Here is an 18,079-nt window from a genome sequence, read left to right as displayed (position 1 = left end):
CATGTAAATGACATGTTTGGTGGGGTTTCTGGGAAAGAGCTCATGAAACAATCAAACAGGCCATTAGCTAAAGGTTGGTAAAGTTTAGTTTTTATTTTTCTTTTTACACTGTACATAACACATACAGCGATCCAAAGAAAGTCAGTAAAGCAAATATATAGCACTTTAAATAAACCACTTTCTCTTGACCTTTTTTCTTCTGAGACATTCACCATGTTTAAGAAATTCCATACTCAGATGGATTTCCTTATACATTTCCTCTTTTGAAAGAGCTCATAAATAAGCTTAAGAGTTATTATAGTTCCTGTAAATGCATTCACTTATTCTTATGAATAAGTTACACCAATAAAAAGGCCTTTAGCTGACAGACTTGTACTTTATCCACTGGTTTGGGCCACGCACTTCAAAGGGTGGCTCATTGAAGTAGATGTGGTAACCCAGTTCTTCCAGGGGAGGCTCTGGGTCAGTGGTAGCAAACTGAGCAGCTTCCTCTATCTCCTTCCTTACTGCCACATCAATTTCCTAGACCAAAAATGGATGCTTATTAGAAGACAGCTCTGAAAAAGCATCATAATTTTGAATTTAAATGCTATGATAAAGCATCAGTCAGAATGAGTCAACAATGACTATAAATATAAAATTAAAAACCTTTAAAAACTCCTTCCCTACTAAACTACGTAACTTTGGGTAGTCCTGATACCTTACTGCCAGAGGAACGTGATCCCACTGAACCTCTACATTTTCTATTCTGATGTGAAATATTGAGTGTGTCAGTGCCCTTATTTTTTATTTTTTCAGCAGTTGACACATTACAGCATTTGCTTAGAGGCTTCCTCACTCCTTCCCTAGGATTCTTCACTATTGCTAACTTCCTTTTCCAAGACTGACCCCCTTCCTGGGGAGTCAGGAAAGCCCAGGTAATTTTGATTTCTGTGTGTTAGCAAATGACACCCCTTACTTGGCACACAAAGGCAAAAGGCCTTTCCAGCAGGGCACAACTTGGTCTGCAAGAACACTTCGCCTTCACCTACAAAAGTGATGTTAAAGCAAACCTTAAAGAACTTTAAAGAAAGCACTGCATGTTGCCCAGTGATGTGCTTTGTGGAGATCATCAGTGTGTGACTGCTCAAGAGCTTCCTTCTATAGCAACTAAAACCATACCTTCAGTTCTTCAACGCTAGCAAGGTTGTTGTTGACCATTCTGTCCTTCAGCAAAGTTATGGGATCACTTTTGCTTCTCACTTCCTGAATTTCTTCTCTAGTACGATAGCTAGGAGCAAGACAGGCAAAGACAATAACCCAGGAGCAGAGTGAGGTTTGAACACAGCTCACATTTACAAAAAGAGGCCAAAAGTTGTCAGGGATGCAGTGACAACACAGAACATTCATCACCCAAAGGATGGCACAGCAACAGCCAGAGGCCTCTGAAGAGAGATCTGTAAATGCCAACCGAGCAGAAGTAGCTCCAGGGCAAAGGGGAGCAAGCAAACCCCATCTGAGACAGTTATCCGGAGGGGCCATAGTTCCTCTAACCCTCCCTGCCTAGGTCCCTGCCTAGGCTGCATGACTTGCACATGCTCCCAGGTCACTGCACACTTCAGTGCAGGACTGGGATACACCTCTACCTCATGCAGACACATTCAGCTTTGGCAGTGGGAGCAGTGCCCGAACCTCTCCAGCACCTGGATGTTTGTATTTTTAGGATGTGTTCAACTTGTCTGGGCAGTGCAAACTGTTCTGTAATTTTACCTTACAGGATTTTAATCCTCTTAAAACCCCAGAAAAGCATGATGCTTTTCAGCCAGACCTTCATTAGGACACACCATAAGGTCACACTGAAAGCAGAATTCATTAATAGACAGCACAGAAGTTTAACTGACTTTGTGCTTGTTGTAAACCCCCTCTTTTAACTCTGCACTGAAACAAGTGTGTTACATGGCCATGATAATCAGCTGAGTAACAAGATGAGTGAGCAGGCTGCTCACAGCAATTTCATCGTAACCTTTGAATAATTCAGAGATCTGATTTAAGCACTGAATTTCACAGTTTAATCTCTTAGAATCTGACCATCAGTACTTCTTTTCGGTGAAAAGAAAGAATGTGACAGTACCTTATGCCAGGGTCACTCATACTGTGGCCATGGTAACGATATGTCTGCAACTCCATCACGAGAGGACCCTTGAAATGAAAAGCAATACAGAGTGTTGCCACCACGAGTGACTTGTTGCAGCAGCAAGTATTTGCTACACCTGAACTGCACCAGTGATCAATTATTTTTACTCAGTAGGTTTTTGTCAGTTTAATTTACATAATATTAGCACATACAGTTTCACAGTAAAATGAAACCTAATTCTTTTCAAATGAAAGCATGTGCTGATACTGTTAAGCTTTATTTTCATGTTCTGATGGAGCAGCTTTACAATTTATTTCCTTCCACCATTACTCAGAATATTTCAAATTACCCGTTGTTTCTCACAGAACCTTCATTACTTCAAGTATTAAAAACCTTCAAAACCAGTGTTACCATATTTGGGTGACAGACACTAACCCTGACTCACAAAACCTTTATTTCACTTATTATTACCTTTCTTGATGCTTCCCCTAACTAAACACAAAGATCACAACTGCCTGACAGCCATAACACCTTCCACAACAGAATGTAACTGTGGTAGAAATGGGAAAAAATGACACTATAAACAATATATTAAGTGTTTGGTTAATACAAATTGAGGAACTACTTATGCAGCAATAGTATGCAGGAATTCTATCCATGAAGAAGGAATGCCCATTACAGACTTACATTTCCAGATCTACAGTACTCAGCTGCAAACTTTACTGCTTCTCGGACACAGAGAATATCCATGCCATCCACCTGGTAATGAGAACACACACATTAAGGCAAAAAAATTCCTGGCCTCTGAACTTCCAATCTCAGTATTTCCACAAGTGGAACAGAATCAGCTTCAATAGATGTAGAAGCAAAAGAAATACCTATGTATGCATTGAGTAGGTATGTGCACACACTTGGCCCCTGAGATGAAAAAGCTGTACTCACCCTGAGCCCTGGAATGAAGTATCCTCTTTTGTAGTAGTCAGTGCTGGCTGCAGCTCTTTCAACTGATGTTCCCATTCCATACCTATTGTTCTCACAGATAAAAATACAAGGCAACTTCCATAAGGCAGCCATGTTGTATGTTTCAAATATCTGGCCCTGAAAGAAAATTAAGTTACATCTTATCAGGGAGCTCAGCCTTCAAGCATCAGGCTCTACTGAAAAATCCTTCTGTTGCAGAGGTCTAGAAATTTTAATATGAAAAGTGATCTGAAACCAGCCATTTGCTACAGCTCAGAAGGAATAAAAGAGAAGCTACACTATATAAGGTAACTTTCATCTCAGCCAGTAGTTTATAGAAGTTAATTTTTAAGCCTGAATCAGTATCTGTGTCAGGGTAGCACAAAACCTTCAACTTTAACTCAGGTATAACAGCAACAGTCATAAAAAACTTGACAATTGATTAACCTGGCAGGATGCTGCTACAGCAAAGTTAAGTTTGACTGCATCAGCTTTGTTGCTCTGAATCAAATTCAGGGAAAACCATGAACTGAGATCTCCACCTGTGCTTTGGAAGTGTGAAACTATCAATGGTACACTGTAAGTCACCAATTGCTTATCTGGCTTATTGTCTCAGCTGGTAACATGAAGAGACTGGCTGGAATGTCAACAGTAACTGGCTCTGCCAGAATGCCCTGTGCTCTTCTCTGTCTTCAGAAACCTGATTTGCACATCTCTCCCTATGCATCAGCACTGTCATCTTCACTGCCATCCTTCAGAGCTCTCGTTACAGCACTGACACTTCAGGGTGTCACACTCAGCTGAGCTGCGCACAACCGGAAAGAGGGTCAAGAGTAAGTGGAAAACCCTCCTCCCAAGTTTCATGTACCATTTATGTAATTAACATTAACCTCACTCACTCCCTGAGTATCCAGAGTGTTCCAGAATAGAAGGAGCCAAAAAGCTTTCCCTCCCCTACAGCAACAAGAGCCAAGCTCAAAACGTGGGTGGGGAAGGACAGATGTTTACACAGGTCCAAAATATGATAAAAAACTGCAGGCACATTCTACACCCCTGATACATAAAGAGCACCTAGCAATTAACTTCTTAACTGTTCACCTGAATCACCCCTCTGGGACTACACATTTGTTGGAACACCTCTCTGCTCAGACACCTAAGAAAACTCAAGAGGTGGCTGTGTCCAAAATCTGCAACATGTCTGGCCACCTCCATGGAGTCCATCAACACTGCCTGGGTTGCAGGCACACAGGGAGTGCAAAATGTGCTCTCCCACCCCTTGGAGTAAAGGCAGAGCTCACAGAGCACAGAAGGAAAATGGATTTCTCCCAGTTATGCTCCTTTACCTGATTGGCTGCACCATCCCCATACAAGGCCAGGGAGATTTCGTTTCTGCCGAAGTATTTACAGGCCAGAGCAATCCCAGCTCCAAGGGGAACCTGCCACCGAGTACAGGACAAAACATTTTAGAACAACATTTAAAGGAGTTGAAGATAGGCAGCCTGTGAACTTTAAAGAGACATTGAGGCTGTTGGAGACCTGCTCAACAAACAAGCTGTTACCCACCCACTTCCCTTTGTTACAAATGTTATTACAGCCAAATACAAACATGAACAGTATTCTCAATTTGATTCATTTTTGCTACAGTTTACAAAATGGTGAGTGCACCAGAATAAGACATACAAGCCACAGAGCAAATGGTATCTGCATACAAGCCTTCACACCACAAAACTGAGAGGAAACACTGAGAGGAAACAGGACACGAGCTAATTTCAGCCTGTCCTTTCAAACAGAAGTCATGTACATACCTGAGCACCAACAATGCCATTGCCACCATAGAAGTTTTTGCTATACATATGCATTGATCCTCCTTTTCCCTTTGCACATCCTCCTTTTCGACCTGAAACACGAATAACAAGCAGTTCATTTTTTGGAGGAAAAATACTGTACAAATGGAAACATCTAATTCAGTTCCTAAAGGTAGTAACACTAAGACCATGTCTCTGTCATTAGATCTGTGTGAAGTTAGGACATGATGGCCTCTCTCATACAAGTTTACAGTTAAATATCTCACAAAACGAGTAAGAGAAGGGGGAAAACAGAACAATAATGAAAGCATAATTCTGGAAATACAGATGAGATTAAGGAGATTTAAAACCAACCAAAATTTTCAGTGTCCTACTATACAAAAGCATTTTCAGATAAATATGGGGTGTTTTTTAATAGACAACAAGATCTCTCATACCTAATCTGCAAGATGTATATTATTGTTTTTGGCTTCTGTAAGAAAAGTAAGAATAATGTTCCAAATTAGCTGCAATAATTGAGACTTGTCTTCCCTTTGACAATAACCACGTGTAAAAATTACCAACAGGATGCTAAAAAAACCCAACAACTACCAGCTCCCCATTCCAGTCCAATATAATATTAGTCACCCAGCCCAGCTTTACTCAAGGGGTAGTATGAAGATAACCAGTGATCCATGAAGCATTACAACAAACCCTAAATAAATGAGCTCATCTAAGAACACAGAATTTCTCATCAGCCCATTCAATTTCCTATCCTTACCTGTCTTGTTACTATTCCTAGAGGGTTGTATTTTATTTCTAATAAGCACAGCTTGTCTGGTTGGGTTTTTTTACATTAGCTTTGATTCCTTTATTTTTCATTTTAGAAGTGGGTTTGTGAAATTTGTACTTCTCTTTCTTACTTTATAGTGGATCATTTTTATTATTGATGTTTCTCATACCTTTCCTATGTTTATTAATTGGTTTTGTAGGAGCTGTTACAGATTCTGCCAGTTAGGACCAAAGAAAAAAAAATCTAATTTTAAGAAAAATAGTTTTATGAATAAGTGCAATTTACCCTTAGTAAGCTCCCTCCACTTTTTGTACAGTCCCTTCTTGTATTTCAGAAGTATTTAAGAACTCCTGATTAATCAAGGTTAGTTTTTGCTACATTTTCTACTTTTCTTAGAACACAAACTCATTTCCCATGTAATTGTCAATTCTCCTGAAGAGTCCTTTTCTACAGCTTGTTTCCCATAATCTTATCTACTAGTTTTATTTTGGGTGACTCTGCTTCCTTCTCCCTCAATAGTTTTTAATTCTCTCATTTCCTGGTCATTGCTGTCTCTCAGACTGGCATTCATAGTCAAGCTCTTTGCAGGAATGGGCTCTAGCAGCAGTTCTCTCTAAGAACTTTCTCCAAGTATCATTTTCTGGAACAAGTCTCTTTACCACAGCCACTCCTTCCCAATTAAAAGAGCCCAAATAAAGTCAAGCATGATGTTACAGAAAATTATGTGTGTCATGAAATGAAAAAAATCCCACCACATAATCACTCGTATTTGTAGTTTCAGGGCCCACAGTTGGCTTCAGTCATGACAACCTTCCCACTCACTTTCTGACTTACCAGTATCCAGTGACACTTGGAAAATCAGTCACCACTGGATTCTGGGCTTTTGTGCACATTAAGGTACACATTCTTAGCACACACAACTCTTATTTTACAAAATCAAACCACTCATCTAATCCCCAAACAGGCTTTCCTATACTAACACTTCAAGCAAGCAGATTCTCAGATCAAGTCTTTATTATACCAGTGATTCATACAGGCCTTCAAGCTCCTTGCTCATTTTTCACTTCTGGCATCTGTTCACAGATCTCTTACGAGTTTATCAGGCTGATCCTCTCTTCCCTGCTCCATCCTCACCCCTACTGTGGAAACCCACCTCTCCTGTCTGCAAAATCTCTGTCTTGATTATCATTTAATATTCTTGTTACAGTCAAATGTTCCCAAACCATTCGGTTTATCATTATAGGCAACATTTACCACTCTTCCTAAGACTGGCTATGCTGATAGACTTCAGCATAATTCTGAAAATCCAGGTCTGTCTCTTAGGGAGGATAATAATGCCTTGTCCCACCGAGAGCAAACACCTACCATCAGCAAGTTCAAAACTGCTGCAGCACAATGAATACAGCATATGGCATCAAGAAAAATCTTATGAATTTGTGCTTTAGAAGTACCTTGAATATTTCTCATTCGTCAATTTTCACAGTAAAAATGACTGATTCATAAAATTGAAACAACGGATCCATTCTGCTCTGTCACTGAACTGCTTCTGAAGGCCCAGTGTACTTTGTGCCCTGATACCACCTTGAATCTGAGCAGAACCTTCTGGCACACACACAGCAGTGGGCGATCCTCAGTGTGCTGGGCACAGACCTGTGAGCTCTGCCAGAATGGCACGGACCGGCACGCCGCGTGTGTAGGTGAAGCCGTGCGCTCGGTACGCCGTGATCACGTGGTCCGTGGGCTTGATGGCAGCCTCGATCCCCACACAGCACGCCTCCTGTTCCACGGGACAGCACAGTTCAGCAAGCAGGGAACACACACAGCTCCAGCTCCACAGTCAGCACTGTGGCACTGCTGACCCCACACATCAAATATTGGCAGGTCACGGGCAGAGCACGGATACAGGAGACACTTAAATCCCAGGGGTTGGTGACAGGCCTGGAGCTACAACAGCCTTGGGCTCTAAATTCCAACCTGAGCGACCAGCAAAGGCACATGGGAGGGGAACCAGAATCTGCAAAAATCTGGAGAATTCCCCACCCCCAAATTGTTGAGAAGTATCTCAACAATCACAATTCAAAAACATCAGGGGATAATGGACAGACAGCAAAGTTTCAGTAAGCTGATGAAGTTTCTTCTCCTGGCTGTTGCTTTTTAGTGGGCACATGATCCAAGAGATACAGAAACAAAAGCCATCAGTGAAACTTAAGGGGGAAAATGAGGGCCTTCAAATGTGCTCACATCCCACATTCAGCTGATCTTCAGCTGCACTGTGCCCTTCCCTGTCTTTGTGTCTCTCCTCCTCCCCGACCCTTTCCTTCTCTCACAATGTACACAGATACTCAGTCCTACCTTCTCTGCTCTGTTAAAATCCCTGCATTAAATAAGGAAAGACAATATAAAACCTGCTGCCAAAGCTCTTACCTGACCGTCATATAAGTGGCAGAAGCCACGAATAATCTTCTGCTTGTAGAGCTGGTCCGACTTGAGCTCCATGCGCCGGATGGTCTGCATGGTCTTGTAGTACTGCAGCCCCTCCTCCCGAGTCATCACGGCCGTGGTGCTCGGCCCCTCCTCCAGCCGATGGAGGTCACATTTCTGCAGGGTTAAACAAGGCATTAGCTCCTGAAAATCATTCATCCTGGTCATGAGTATTACTTAATTTTTTTATGATCTGCCATTTTCAAATTCAGAGTGTAATTCCTTTTAAAAAGAAAGCCGACAAAACCTAAACTCATAGGTCAAGACAACTGTGCACTGTTTCAAAATTCAGGGAAATAAATCCCTTACTTCTAATAAAGACAGATTTCTACTCACAAAATAAAGTCTCGTTATTCCTACATGCAGAAGATAAACTAAAGTCCTCTGGAAATATGGCTAAAAGAACACTTCCATGGTAGCTGCACACCAAATACTTGATAAGAGCCACAGCATCTTAGTGAAGAGATAAGAAAGATCAAGAGTTTCCTCTGTTAAACAGTTTCTAAGATTTGGCCCTCATCTCTGCTAACTCTATTATAAAAAAATTACTAAACAAATTACTCTGTCAGTGCGGACTAAATGGCCAAAATACTTCTATATGGGTTAAAGACAGTTTATATCAAAAGTGACTCCAGAGCAAATCCACTGACACCTAGATGAACTGGATATAACACCTGGGCACACTACTCAAGACAACTCTGCTTCCAAGTTCACAGAACAACAGTCCTGTGCAATCTTGTCATCCAAGGACTACATATTAAACGTTGTATCTACTCAAAAAAGACTTTTCATATAAACATATTCCTTCCCTTCCACCTGAAACAATTTTCACACTTCACTGGCACAGCCAAACAGGGAGAGGGTGGAAAAACCCCCAAATGATTACTTTCAGGTTTTCTTTCTTCAGTTCCTGAATGAAACACCAACACAAAAGCAACTGCCAATAGAAACATCACCTTTTCCTGAGGCCCAGCCACAGTCAAAAGCTGACAGAATATAACACACATCTTCTGAGCAGCATCACATCAAACATTGAAAGGATGCCACATTTTCTCCTCAAAAACCCACACAGACCTCAACCAGCTGCCTGTTTGGGATAGGCTGCAAACACCTAATTGTTTGAAAAGCATTATGGAAACAGCAGAACAGAACAGAAAAGGTTCTTTAGCTCTTTTCTGACACTGTTCTCACAGCTGCATTGCAATATCACAGCTGCAAAAAAATCACAATTTCACATTCTGAAGAAACAATGCTACCACACACTGCCAGCACAGTACTTCCAGCTGCACTTAGTAATCAGGCCAGAGGGGCTTGGTTCTGGAAATTCAAACCACACTTTCTAATTGAAAGAGATATGGGGACCAGTCCATCAGGTAAAGATCTGTAACAAATGCTTGCAAAGCATGCCAGTATTAAATGTTCTTCTTTACCTTAATCTCAAATGTAGCTTCACTTGCAAAGTCTCCATAGTTACGTGATGCTACCATCACTCGAGAGGCCTTGAAAAAAAGACAAAACCAAAGCATGAGCAATGTTTAAATGTAATTATCAAGTAAAAGTATGTGACTTTTCAAGTAATTTCCAAGAGTATTCCCAAACTGAAATAACTTATAAAGTAGACTCACCAGTGGTATATCCCATAATACTAGGGAACTTTTATTCCATATGCCTAAGTCCTTTAAAACCCAGTATTTAAAATTAAGATTAGATAAAGGGAATTTAAACTGATAATACCCTTGAATATAAGGAGAGACAGCCGATGCAGACTTTGATTACTGACTCTCTGTGATGACTGGAATTTTGCCTTGATAGAACAACAAACAAAACCCAAAACCAACCAAACAAAAAGAACCCAGCAGATACCTGAAATATAAACTACTCTCACTTTTTCAATAGGAACAGAAATTGTGGGGATTCAAAACCATAACAATGGAGAGACAGCATCATTTCAGTAACAGCATGGCCACTACTTAAAAATTATGTGGAAACATGGAAGGTAGCTGAGGATACAACACACACAGAACAACAGAAAGGGTGGCATGGTAGCGGAGAGATAGGAAGGATGTTTAAAAATACATTACTGCTTCCTCTTAAAGAATGAACACAGGCTATTGACTAATGAAGGGTGGTGATTTTAGATGACTTCAGCAAGTTTCAGTGCAGGATTCGCCAGGATGGGCTCGTGTCCATGCATGCACTGTGGCCACAGCTTAAGGAACACACTACATCTTTAGTGGCAAGACTGTACTGCTGATTAAGTTACACAAAAACTTCAGCAGCTCCTTCAGCCAGGGAATTCACATACTTTTAGCTGAAGGTACATTTTGTTTAGGTCACCATCTCCAAAAAAGGTCTGACTGACACGCGTGGAGCTTGGGAGAAAATTCTCAACCCATCCTGGTTACCTCCTCTGTTGCATTTCAATCGGATTTATCAGTAACACTACCCCCATTCACCCTGCCCTGTTACCAGATCACCTATTTAGAGGTTTTCATTTAAACCAAGTTCCTACACTATTTACCACAATGCATCAGTATTATCAGTGAAGAAAAGCTATTTTACTTCTAGAGCTGGAAGTAAATCCACAGTTTGGATTCGCAGTATCAGGGAATGGCTGGGGTTGGGAGGGATCCCTTTAGGCCACCTGGTTAAACTCCCTGCCCTGAACAGGACATAAAGGGGCAATGAGAAGTCTGCACAAAAGCCCTGATACACGGGCAGTACACCTATCAAAAGTAAACCTTGATTGAGGCCTTACCTCACTAACGGCTCCCTAGGTTAGCAGCATTTGGAAGGAAAAAAAAAAAAAAAAAAAAAAAAGAGAAGAGTAAGTAGCTATACCAAATAATGAGGGGAGAAGAACTCAGCAAATTATTATCCAACTAGAACAGAACACTGAAAGTGGTACTTTCCGTACATGGAAATCCATCTGTACACTCTGGAAAAAGGTCAAAGCATATATGACATACTGATTTATGGATTAAGTCTACCTCTATTTATTTGGTAATTTATGCCTTCCCTAGAGAGGCATAGAAACAATTCAAGCCAGGTATTTACATATTTGGTAAGCAGTAGGATCCAAAAATCTTTATTAAAATATCTGAACCAGATCTACTTTGGCACTCCAGGAAAACACAGTATTTCCAGAGCAGGCCAAGTACTTGTAGTAACAGACTGATTTTAGGCACCCATATTTGAAAACTTAATCTAGAGATTTTATTTGTGAATTAGTAAATACTCCTAAATATGCAGCCCCAAGACAGATAGGAAGAAGTTCCAGTGAATGTTCTCCCCTGTGTTATTCTGATGGATCCAGTCATCCACAAGCAGTGAACTCCTGGGTGAGAGAGATGCCTCGGAACGGGGGTACAGCAACACATCTGCTCTCCATGGCAAAAAGACAGCTGATTTCCAGTTACCAAAATGTACCCTTTAACTCTGGTCTTGCCAACAAGTTTCTTTCAGCAAGGTCAATTTTTCCTCATGGCCACAGTCATTACAGTGGAATAAGCAGAATGAAGTGGTGAAAGTATGATTTTTTTTCACACAAGAGAGATAAAACACAACAAATGACTCACACTAATAACAAAAAAACCCACCAAACTTTGAAACGAAATTCATGCAGAGATTGAAGGGGCTGTTGGCTGAGCAAAGGGAGGTCAAGCAGTTCAGTCAGACGCTGAACTCCAGTCGGGCCGAGCAGATCCCTCTGAGGGACCTGACCCGTGCAAAGTATACACCAACAACATCGATCAAACCCTGCGCCATTACAGGTTTAAAAAGCGAGCTCCTGCACTCGGCGACCATTTTACATCACTCGGGATCGTCGTGCAGAGCGGAGGAAATAAAAAACTAGGTTTGGGGTGGTTTTTTTAAATTTTTGTTTTCATTTTTTGCCGCTGGAGCCACGTTCCCGGGCAGCTCCCGGAGCTCCGCCCGCGCCCCGCGCGCCCCTCCCACGCCGCACACGGCGGGGCGCGCAGCAGCCCCGGCCGGGCCGCACTCCCCGGCCGCACTCACCGCTTTCCCGGCGGCCGCCGGGCCCTGCAGTATCCGGGAGAGCGCGGCCAGCAGCATCTTGCGCATGGAGCGGGAAGGGTCGGCAGCGCCCGGCGCGGAGCCCCGGCCTCCGCTCTCCTTCAGCCGCCGCCGCCGTGACCGCAGCCCGTCCTGCGTCCCCGTGGGCTGCGCATGCGCGGGGCTGCGCCACGGCGGCGGGCCGGGCACGCCCCCTGGCGGGCGGCGGCGCCGTAATGTCCCTAAAGGTCACCGAGGGTGGGGGAGCCCGGAGCGCCTCAGGAAACCCCGGGAGGCGAGAGACGGAGGGTCCCTTGTGCAGCCCGGACATTAGGAGGAATCTCGGACATTCGGAGGAATTTCTTCTCAGAAGGTGTGATTAGGCACTGAGATGGACTGCCCAGGGGGCTGGTGGAGTCACCGTCCTTGGAGGGGTTTAAGGAAGGACTGGACATGGCACTCAGTGCCGTGGTGCGGCTGACGTGTGGTGTCGGATCATGGGCTGGGCTCGGTGATAACAGAGGTCTTCAACCTCACTGATTCGTGACTCAGCTACGCGAGAGCTAGCATTCCCTGTTTTTTAAATGCATAAAATAAGTGTTGAAACGGTTTCCTTTGCCCAAGGATATCCATCCCTTGGGAAATACAGGGCAAAGTTAAGATTTCACTCAATGTTGCAGAGTCCTCCCATCGTATCACGCCTGCTGATCTCTCCAGCCGCCCTCCCCCGGGGCTCTGTGCAGGGCCCGGCCCGGGGGAGCCCCCGAGCTGCGGCCCGGGCTCGCTCCCCGCCCTGCCCTGCGCCCCTGGGATAACCCTGCGGATGGGCACGGGGGAGACACAGCTCATGGCTTGTGCACTTCTCCCCTGGTCCTCGCCAAGAAACACAGAAAGCAAATCCTGTTCACCTGCTGGCATCACACGTGCTTGTGCTGCTGAATCCTGAGGGGTGCACAAAGCTCAGTGCATTTGCAGCACAAGTGATCAGTATTTTAGGCATAATTTCCACCGATAATCTGCCTCTCAAAGTACCCCCTCACCTCCATCAGAGAGGATTGAAAGTGCCATCTGTTTCCAAAATACAGCCTCATCTGGATCCCCACTGTAGTGTTTAACTCCTTCCTTGGCTTCCCCCCTGTTCCATTAATAAGGACACTCGTGCCTAATGTGACTTCTTGCTCACCTTGTCTGTAACACAGAGTAGGAAGAGAGGTAGCCATCTCTCATCTCATAAAGATGTTGGGAAGAAGCCTAACTTTTCGTGTGTTTGCCTAGTTCTTGCTCTCAGAAGAACAATCCCAGGCTTGGTGTCAGCTTGCTGGAGGACTGAAAAATTAACCAAACTTTCTTCACCTTCAAGTGCTGGTGACAGTGCAGGGCACTGGCAATGCTCATCATCCTACCTTTGTGCTGCTGCCCTGCAGGTTCTTGACATATGCTTTCCCTTTAGATAGGCTGGATGCATAAAAGAAGCAAAATAATGCTACTGATTTTCACATCTAAGAAAAAGGTCTGAAAATATTATCACTTTTGCAATCATGAAATCCATCCAGGAGTAGCTGGATAGGGCTGTTTCCAGTGTCCCAAGGGATAAACCAGATCTTGCTAACACACTGGTAAGGCAAGTCTCTACAGGAGCCTCTTGTGGAATCTTTCTTGGCATGTAACTTGTCGGAAATTTGAATTTTGCAAGTCAGTTCTACACTACTAAGCACATTTAGGCTTCATTCATGGGTCAACAGCAGCAGCAACTGCAGCTGACCTCCAGGAAAATAAAAGACAAAGTGAAAATATTGATCAGTTGTCTCAAAAGGCAGGATTTTTCCTAGGGTGTCTTTAGTCTGTAGCACTTCACTGCTTGGAAAGCAAGTACTTGACTGTCTCCACAGACTTGCTGGAGATGCTGTTCTGCAGGCAGGGAGTGGCTCTGCAGCTAAATAAAACATTGTCCTGAAGGACTGTATGTGATTTTCCCCAGGGTTTCCAAGGTGCTGTGACACCCCCAGAGGTCCCAGGACACTTGTGAATAGTGTAGCCATCTGTCTTGCAACCTGCATTTTTGTCAGTCAGTCTGCAATCTCCCTGATTAATGATGGATTCAACCACATCGATGGTGTTCAAGCACACACCAGTTGCATCTGTGAGGCTCATGAAGCACTCATAGGACTCTCCTCCTGCCCAGCTCAGGTTTACAGCAAGGCTAAGTGGCACCTGGGCTGGGATGACTTGCTCATGGGAGGGTGCTGAGGCTGTCAGAATTTTCTGCAGTGCATGGCAAAACAAGGATTCACTTCTACTTTTAATAGTTTTCACATTCTCCATATGAGGTTCATCAGAAGAGTGAAGTGTACTGGCATCTGTATGTAAGAGGAAGCTTCTGGTAAACTCACGTGACAACTTCACCCTGCAACTCTGTGAAATAGAAGTTTCAAGAGATCACTGAACAATTGTTAGCTGGACATTTGCTCCTGCTCAAAGGAAAACTATATCATTATTATTATTACCATTGTTATTACAAAAGAATGCAGTCAAGATGATTTCAAATTTAGTAGTGTTCCCTATTTCTTCTCCTAATGAAAAAAAAAAAAAAAGCAGAGCAGTTTTTATATTTACACAATTATAGATAAATGTTATCAACACTTCTAATAGTTACTGGAAATAGTTATTTCTATAGGAAATTATCCTTTTTTGTCCTCCCTGGAAATAGAGTAAAGCATTGGTTTTTATCACCTCTGCCAATTTTATAGTTTTCATGGTATTTCATTAATATGAATATATTTTCTTTATTAAAAGCTCTTGAAACATCCTGAAATTATTAAATTTTCCTACAGAAAACTAACACAGAAAGCTAATTCATGAATGAGGTAAACAATGAAGAGGAAAACATAATAAAATAATAAGCAGAGAATGACACTAGAAAATAATTTAATGAAAGATGATTATGTAAGATTTCATAACGGAGTACCTTGCCATGTGTGACTTTAGTATTACATCAAGGGTGTGTTGCGTGGCAGTTGGCCAGAACCCATTGTGTTCTCTTGCTCTGGGTGTGATCCTAAAATGTTATTTTTCGGGTTGCAGCTGTTGTTACAAATGTCTGCTGTTGGATTGAAAGCAGAAGGGAGCACCCAGGACTCCCCCAGCTCAGCATCCAGGTGAAAGCAATCCCCACCTCATTCCAGGAGCCAGAAGTTTGCAGGGTGATTTTTCTTGCTGCTGAGCCCCCACAGCTCTAACCCAGCAGCAGCCAGGGTGGCTGCCGGGGAACAGCTTGTGGCTACATTGCTTCAGCCTCATTTCCTCCGTGGGAGGAGCGTGCCGTGACACGCTTCTCCAGGTGGCACCATATGGTGGCCCCTGAAATTGTAATCTCAGTTCTTCATGTGCATTTAATTCAAAATGCCTGGAGTGAAGTGAGGCCATGTAGCAGCCCTTCTGAGTGGCATTTCAGTGGCAGTACAGGGGGCTCTGCTGCGTGCTCGGCGGTGTGAGAGCCTCTGTGGTGGATGGTGAGCTGGCTCCGCTCGTTTTGGAGGCCAGGCTGGGGAGGATGGTGGCACAGTCTTATCTGTGCCGGTCACACAGCAGCCTCCAGGCCCTGCCCTGACTTCCTGGTGGGAAACAGTCAATTAACTCTGAGTGACAGCACACAAGTGGATGAACATATTCAGATGGGAATGACAAGGGACCAGATCCTGGGACTGGGCTGAAGAATTAAGTTATCTAACAGAATAGAGGAAGTCTTAGTTCCTTTTCCATGTTTAAAACCCAAATCACCGTCTTCACTCCAGATGGATCCTCCCATTCTAAATATAAATAAGTACACAATACTCTTTTTTAAACTGCTCAGCAGGAACAATCTTTTCTCTCATTCTTTGTTTTGCATTTCCATTTGTTTATCTTCTCCCATTTTTCTTCCTGTCCTCCCCACTCTCATTTGATTTACTTATCCAAGCATTTCTTTTCTCAGTATTCCCCTCTTCCTTTCCTCTGGTCCACATTGCTTCTCTGCATTTCTCACTGAAATGTCTCTGTTTTGATCTATGTCTCCTATCCCCTCTGACTAATTCCTATTTAGTCCTAGATGTTCTAGTAGTTCCAGCTTTAGAGAGCAACATATGTGGGGGAATTAGAACACTTAATTGTACTGTCAAAATCCTTCAGATGATTTGTTTCCTTTGGAATTTGGAAGATAGGCAGTTTTCTAGGATCTTCCAGATGTTATGCTTCTAGTAGGGATAGAAAAATGGATTAAGAAAGTATAGTTTTTGTTCTTCATTCTGAGTGCTTTTCTGCATTATTATTTGGGAAACACCAACATCTTGAAGGAGGAAGATGATAATGAAGTTATAATGTCATTTTGCATGCTTGAATTTTTTATCCTTTTATGTCTCCGTGCTTCTCATTATGCTAACTTTCTTGGGTTTCTAGTCCCAGGAGCAATTAGTATTACAACATACAGAGAAGAACTGCTGTAGAAAAGGTTCTACCCATTTACATACTAAAATCCCTGGGAAAAGAGATGTTACTTTACTCTTCTGTGTAAGCCCAGCTACTGTAGAGTTATTTGAATGTAACACTGATTGTCTTGAAAACTGTGAGCAAAAGAAACCAGACATATTTTCTGTTGTTGCTGTATCTCACTGAAAAGTTATGTTCAAGGCTCAGTTCAGTCCTTCTGCATTTTGATATTTTCAGGTATGTCTTTCAGGTATATACAAATGTATAGTTTTATTCAAAATTGAGATCTTGGGCTTTGTGCCTAGAAGCCTCAGGCAAATGCTTTAAACAAACTTTTGTGAAAGCCAAGTTTGTGGAAATCTTTGTAAAGAAACCAACTGTTCCTACTTAATGTTTTTTACACAGGCATCCTTCTTCTGCTGTGTTGTGTTTTCCAGCATCTTAGAGATAACATTTCTGTTGATAAAGCTCTATGTAACACCTTCCTTTTTCACAGTGTCAAAATTTCACAGAATATTTTTGAACACACTCACGTGAGCCACTTCAGTGGAAATTCTTTCCTGCAGGATTTTTTCCAGCTCCCTTGCTCACTGCCTGCCTTTTCTTTGCTGGGTTCTGCTCTTTGCTACTAGCTAGAAACCAGTGATTTACATCCTGTCTTTCAGAACACTCTTCCAATTTTAGAAATAACTGAGTTCTGGTCCTCTGCCCCTCTCAGGTTTGTGTCTCTCCCGAACTAAATGGGAGATTCTGTGCTTCCTTATATGTCCCAATAATACAATTGAATGAAGCAGGCAGAATTTGTCAGAACTGTGTTTCCAGCAGAATCACAGATAGTTATTCTTTGATTGCGGGCTTTTTCAGAGGGCGGACACGAGAGCTGTGTAGCAGAAGTGCCGTGAGGCGGCAGTGTAGCCCAGGGATGGAAGAGCATCTGCGCTTTTCTCCTGGGATGGAAGCGCCTCTGCACTTTCCCCTGCAGTCAGCAGCGAACAACTTCAGCAGCGGGGCTCTGGAGGTTGCCTCGTTCCTTGGGAAAGTCATGTTCGGATAACATTAAGGGAACAAACTGAAATTAAACTGGTTACACGAGAATGGGTGTGGCCACTTGGTATTGCTTCCCCAGTTGTGTCCGTGCTGTTTATTTCCTTTCCCTGAGCACAAGGAAGGGGATGTCTCAGTACCTGATCTGCTGCTATTGCCCCCAGTACCCCTGCTCCCTCAGGGGAGGGAATGTCTAGTTTCGATTTGTCCTTTAATAATTTCGATGTTTATCTGGTTTGAACGAAGCTCGTACATCTGAGTGGAATCAAATCTATACCACCCTCCACCCCACACCAGAGAAACAGCAGCACTGGTTGCAAAGTTTTTTTTAACCTCTGCAAAATCCACGCCAGTGCTGTGGTGTACAGAAAGGGTCATGTACCACAAAATCCCCACGCTGAGGGACGCGTCATGATCATTCTATAC

General features: G+C 43.0%; 1 protein-coding gene across 2 annotated transcripts; it reads right to left on the bottom strand.

Annotated features, from left to right (window-relative positions):
- Positions 1–68: 68 nt before the first annotated feature.
- PDHA1 (pyruvate dehydrogenase E1 subunit alpha 1) lies at positions 69–12,287 on the bottom strand. 2 transcript variants are annotated; one of them, XM_063392928.1, is made up of 12 exons: positions 12,152–12,279; positions 10,890–10,904; positions 9,562–9,630; positions 8,075–8,248; positions 7,301–7,427; positions 4,879–4,970; positions 4,417–4,509; positions 3,056–3,211; positions 2,801–2,872; positions 2,111–2,178; positions 1,162–1,270; positions 69–522 (listed from the first exon to the last, which is right to left on the bottom strand). In XM_063392928.1, exons 1-12 carry the CDS (start codon positions 12,215–12,217, stop codon positions 358–360), a joined length of 1,206 nt encoding a protein of 401 aa, XP_063248998.1. In that variant the 5' UTR covers positions 12,218–12,279; the 3' UTR covers positions 69–357. The 2 variants fall into 2 exon arrangements, with proteins under 2 accessions (XP_063248998.1, XP_063248999.1); XM_063392929.1 differs by lacking the exon at positions 10,890–10,904 and having other exon boundaries at positions 12,152–12,287.
- Between the last annotated feature and the right edge of the window lie 5,792 nt (positions 12,288–18,079).

Source organism: Prinia subflava, chromosome 3, assembly GCF_021018805.1.
Source record: "Prinia subflava isolate CZ2003 ecotype Zambia chromosome 3, Cam_Psub_1.2, whole genome shotgun sequence".
Taxonomy (NCBI): domain Eukaryota; kingdom Metazoa; phylum Chordata; class Aves; order Passeriformes; family Cisticolidae; genus Prinia; species Prinia subflava.
This window is presented reverse-complemented; position numbering and strand designations above follow the sequence as displayed.

Bases quoted from the DNA above. Each gene is read 5' to 3' on its own strand.
- PDHA1 (XM_063392928.1), bottom strand. From the start codon at position 12,217: ATGCGCAAGATGCTGCTGGCCGCGCTCTCCCGGATACTGCAGGGCCCG. The intron at 4,510-4,878 runs GTATGTACATGA...ACTCGGTGGCAG, and splicing joins ATGGCATTGTTGGTGCTCAG to GTTCCCCTTGGAGCTGGGAT. The intron at 2,873-3,055 runs GTGAGTACAGCT...TCTCATTACCAG, and splicing joins ACTTCATTCCAGGGCTCAGG to GTGGATGGCATGGATATTCT.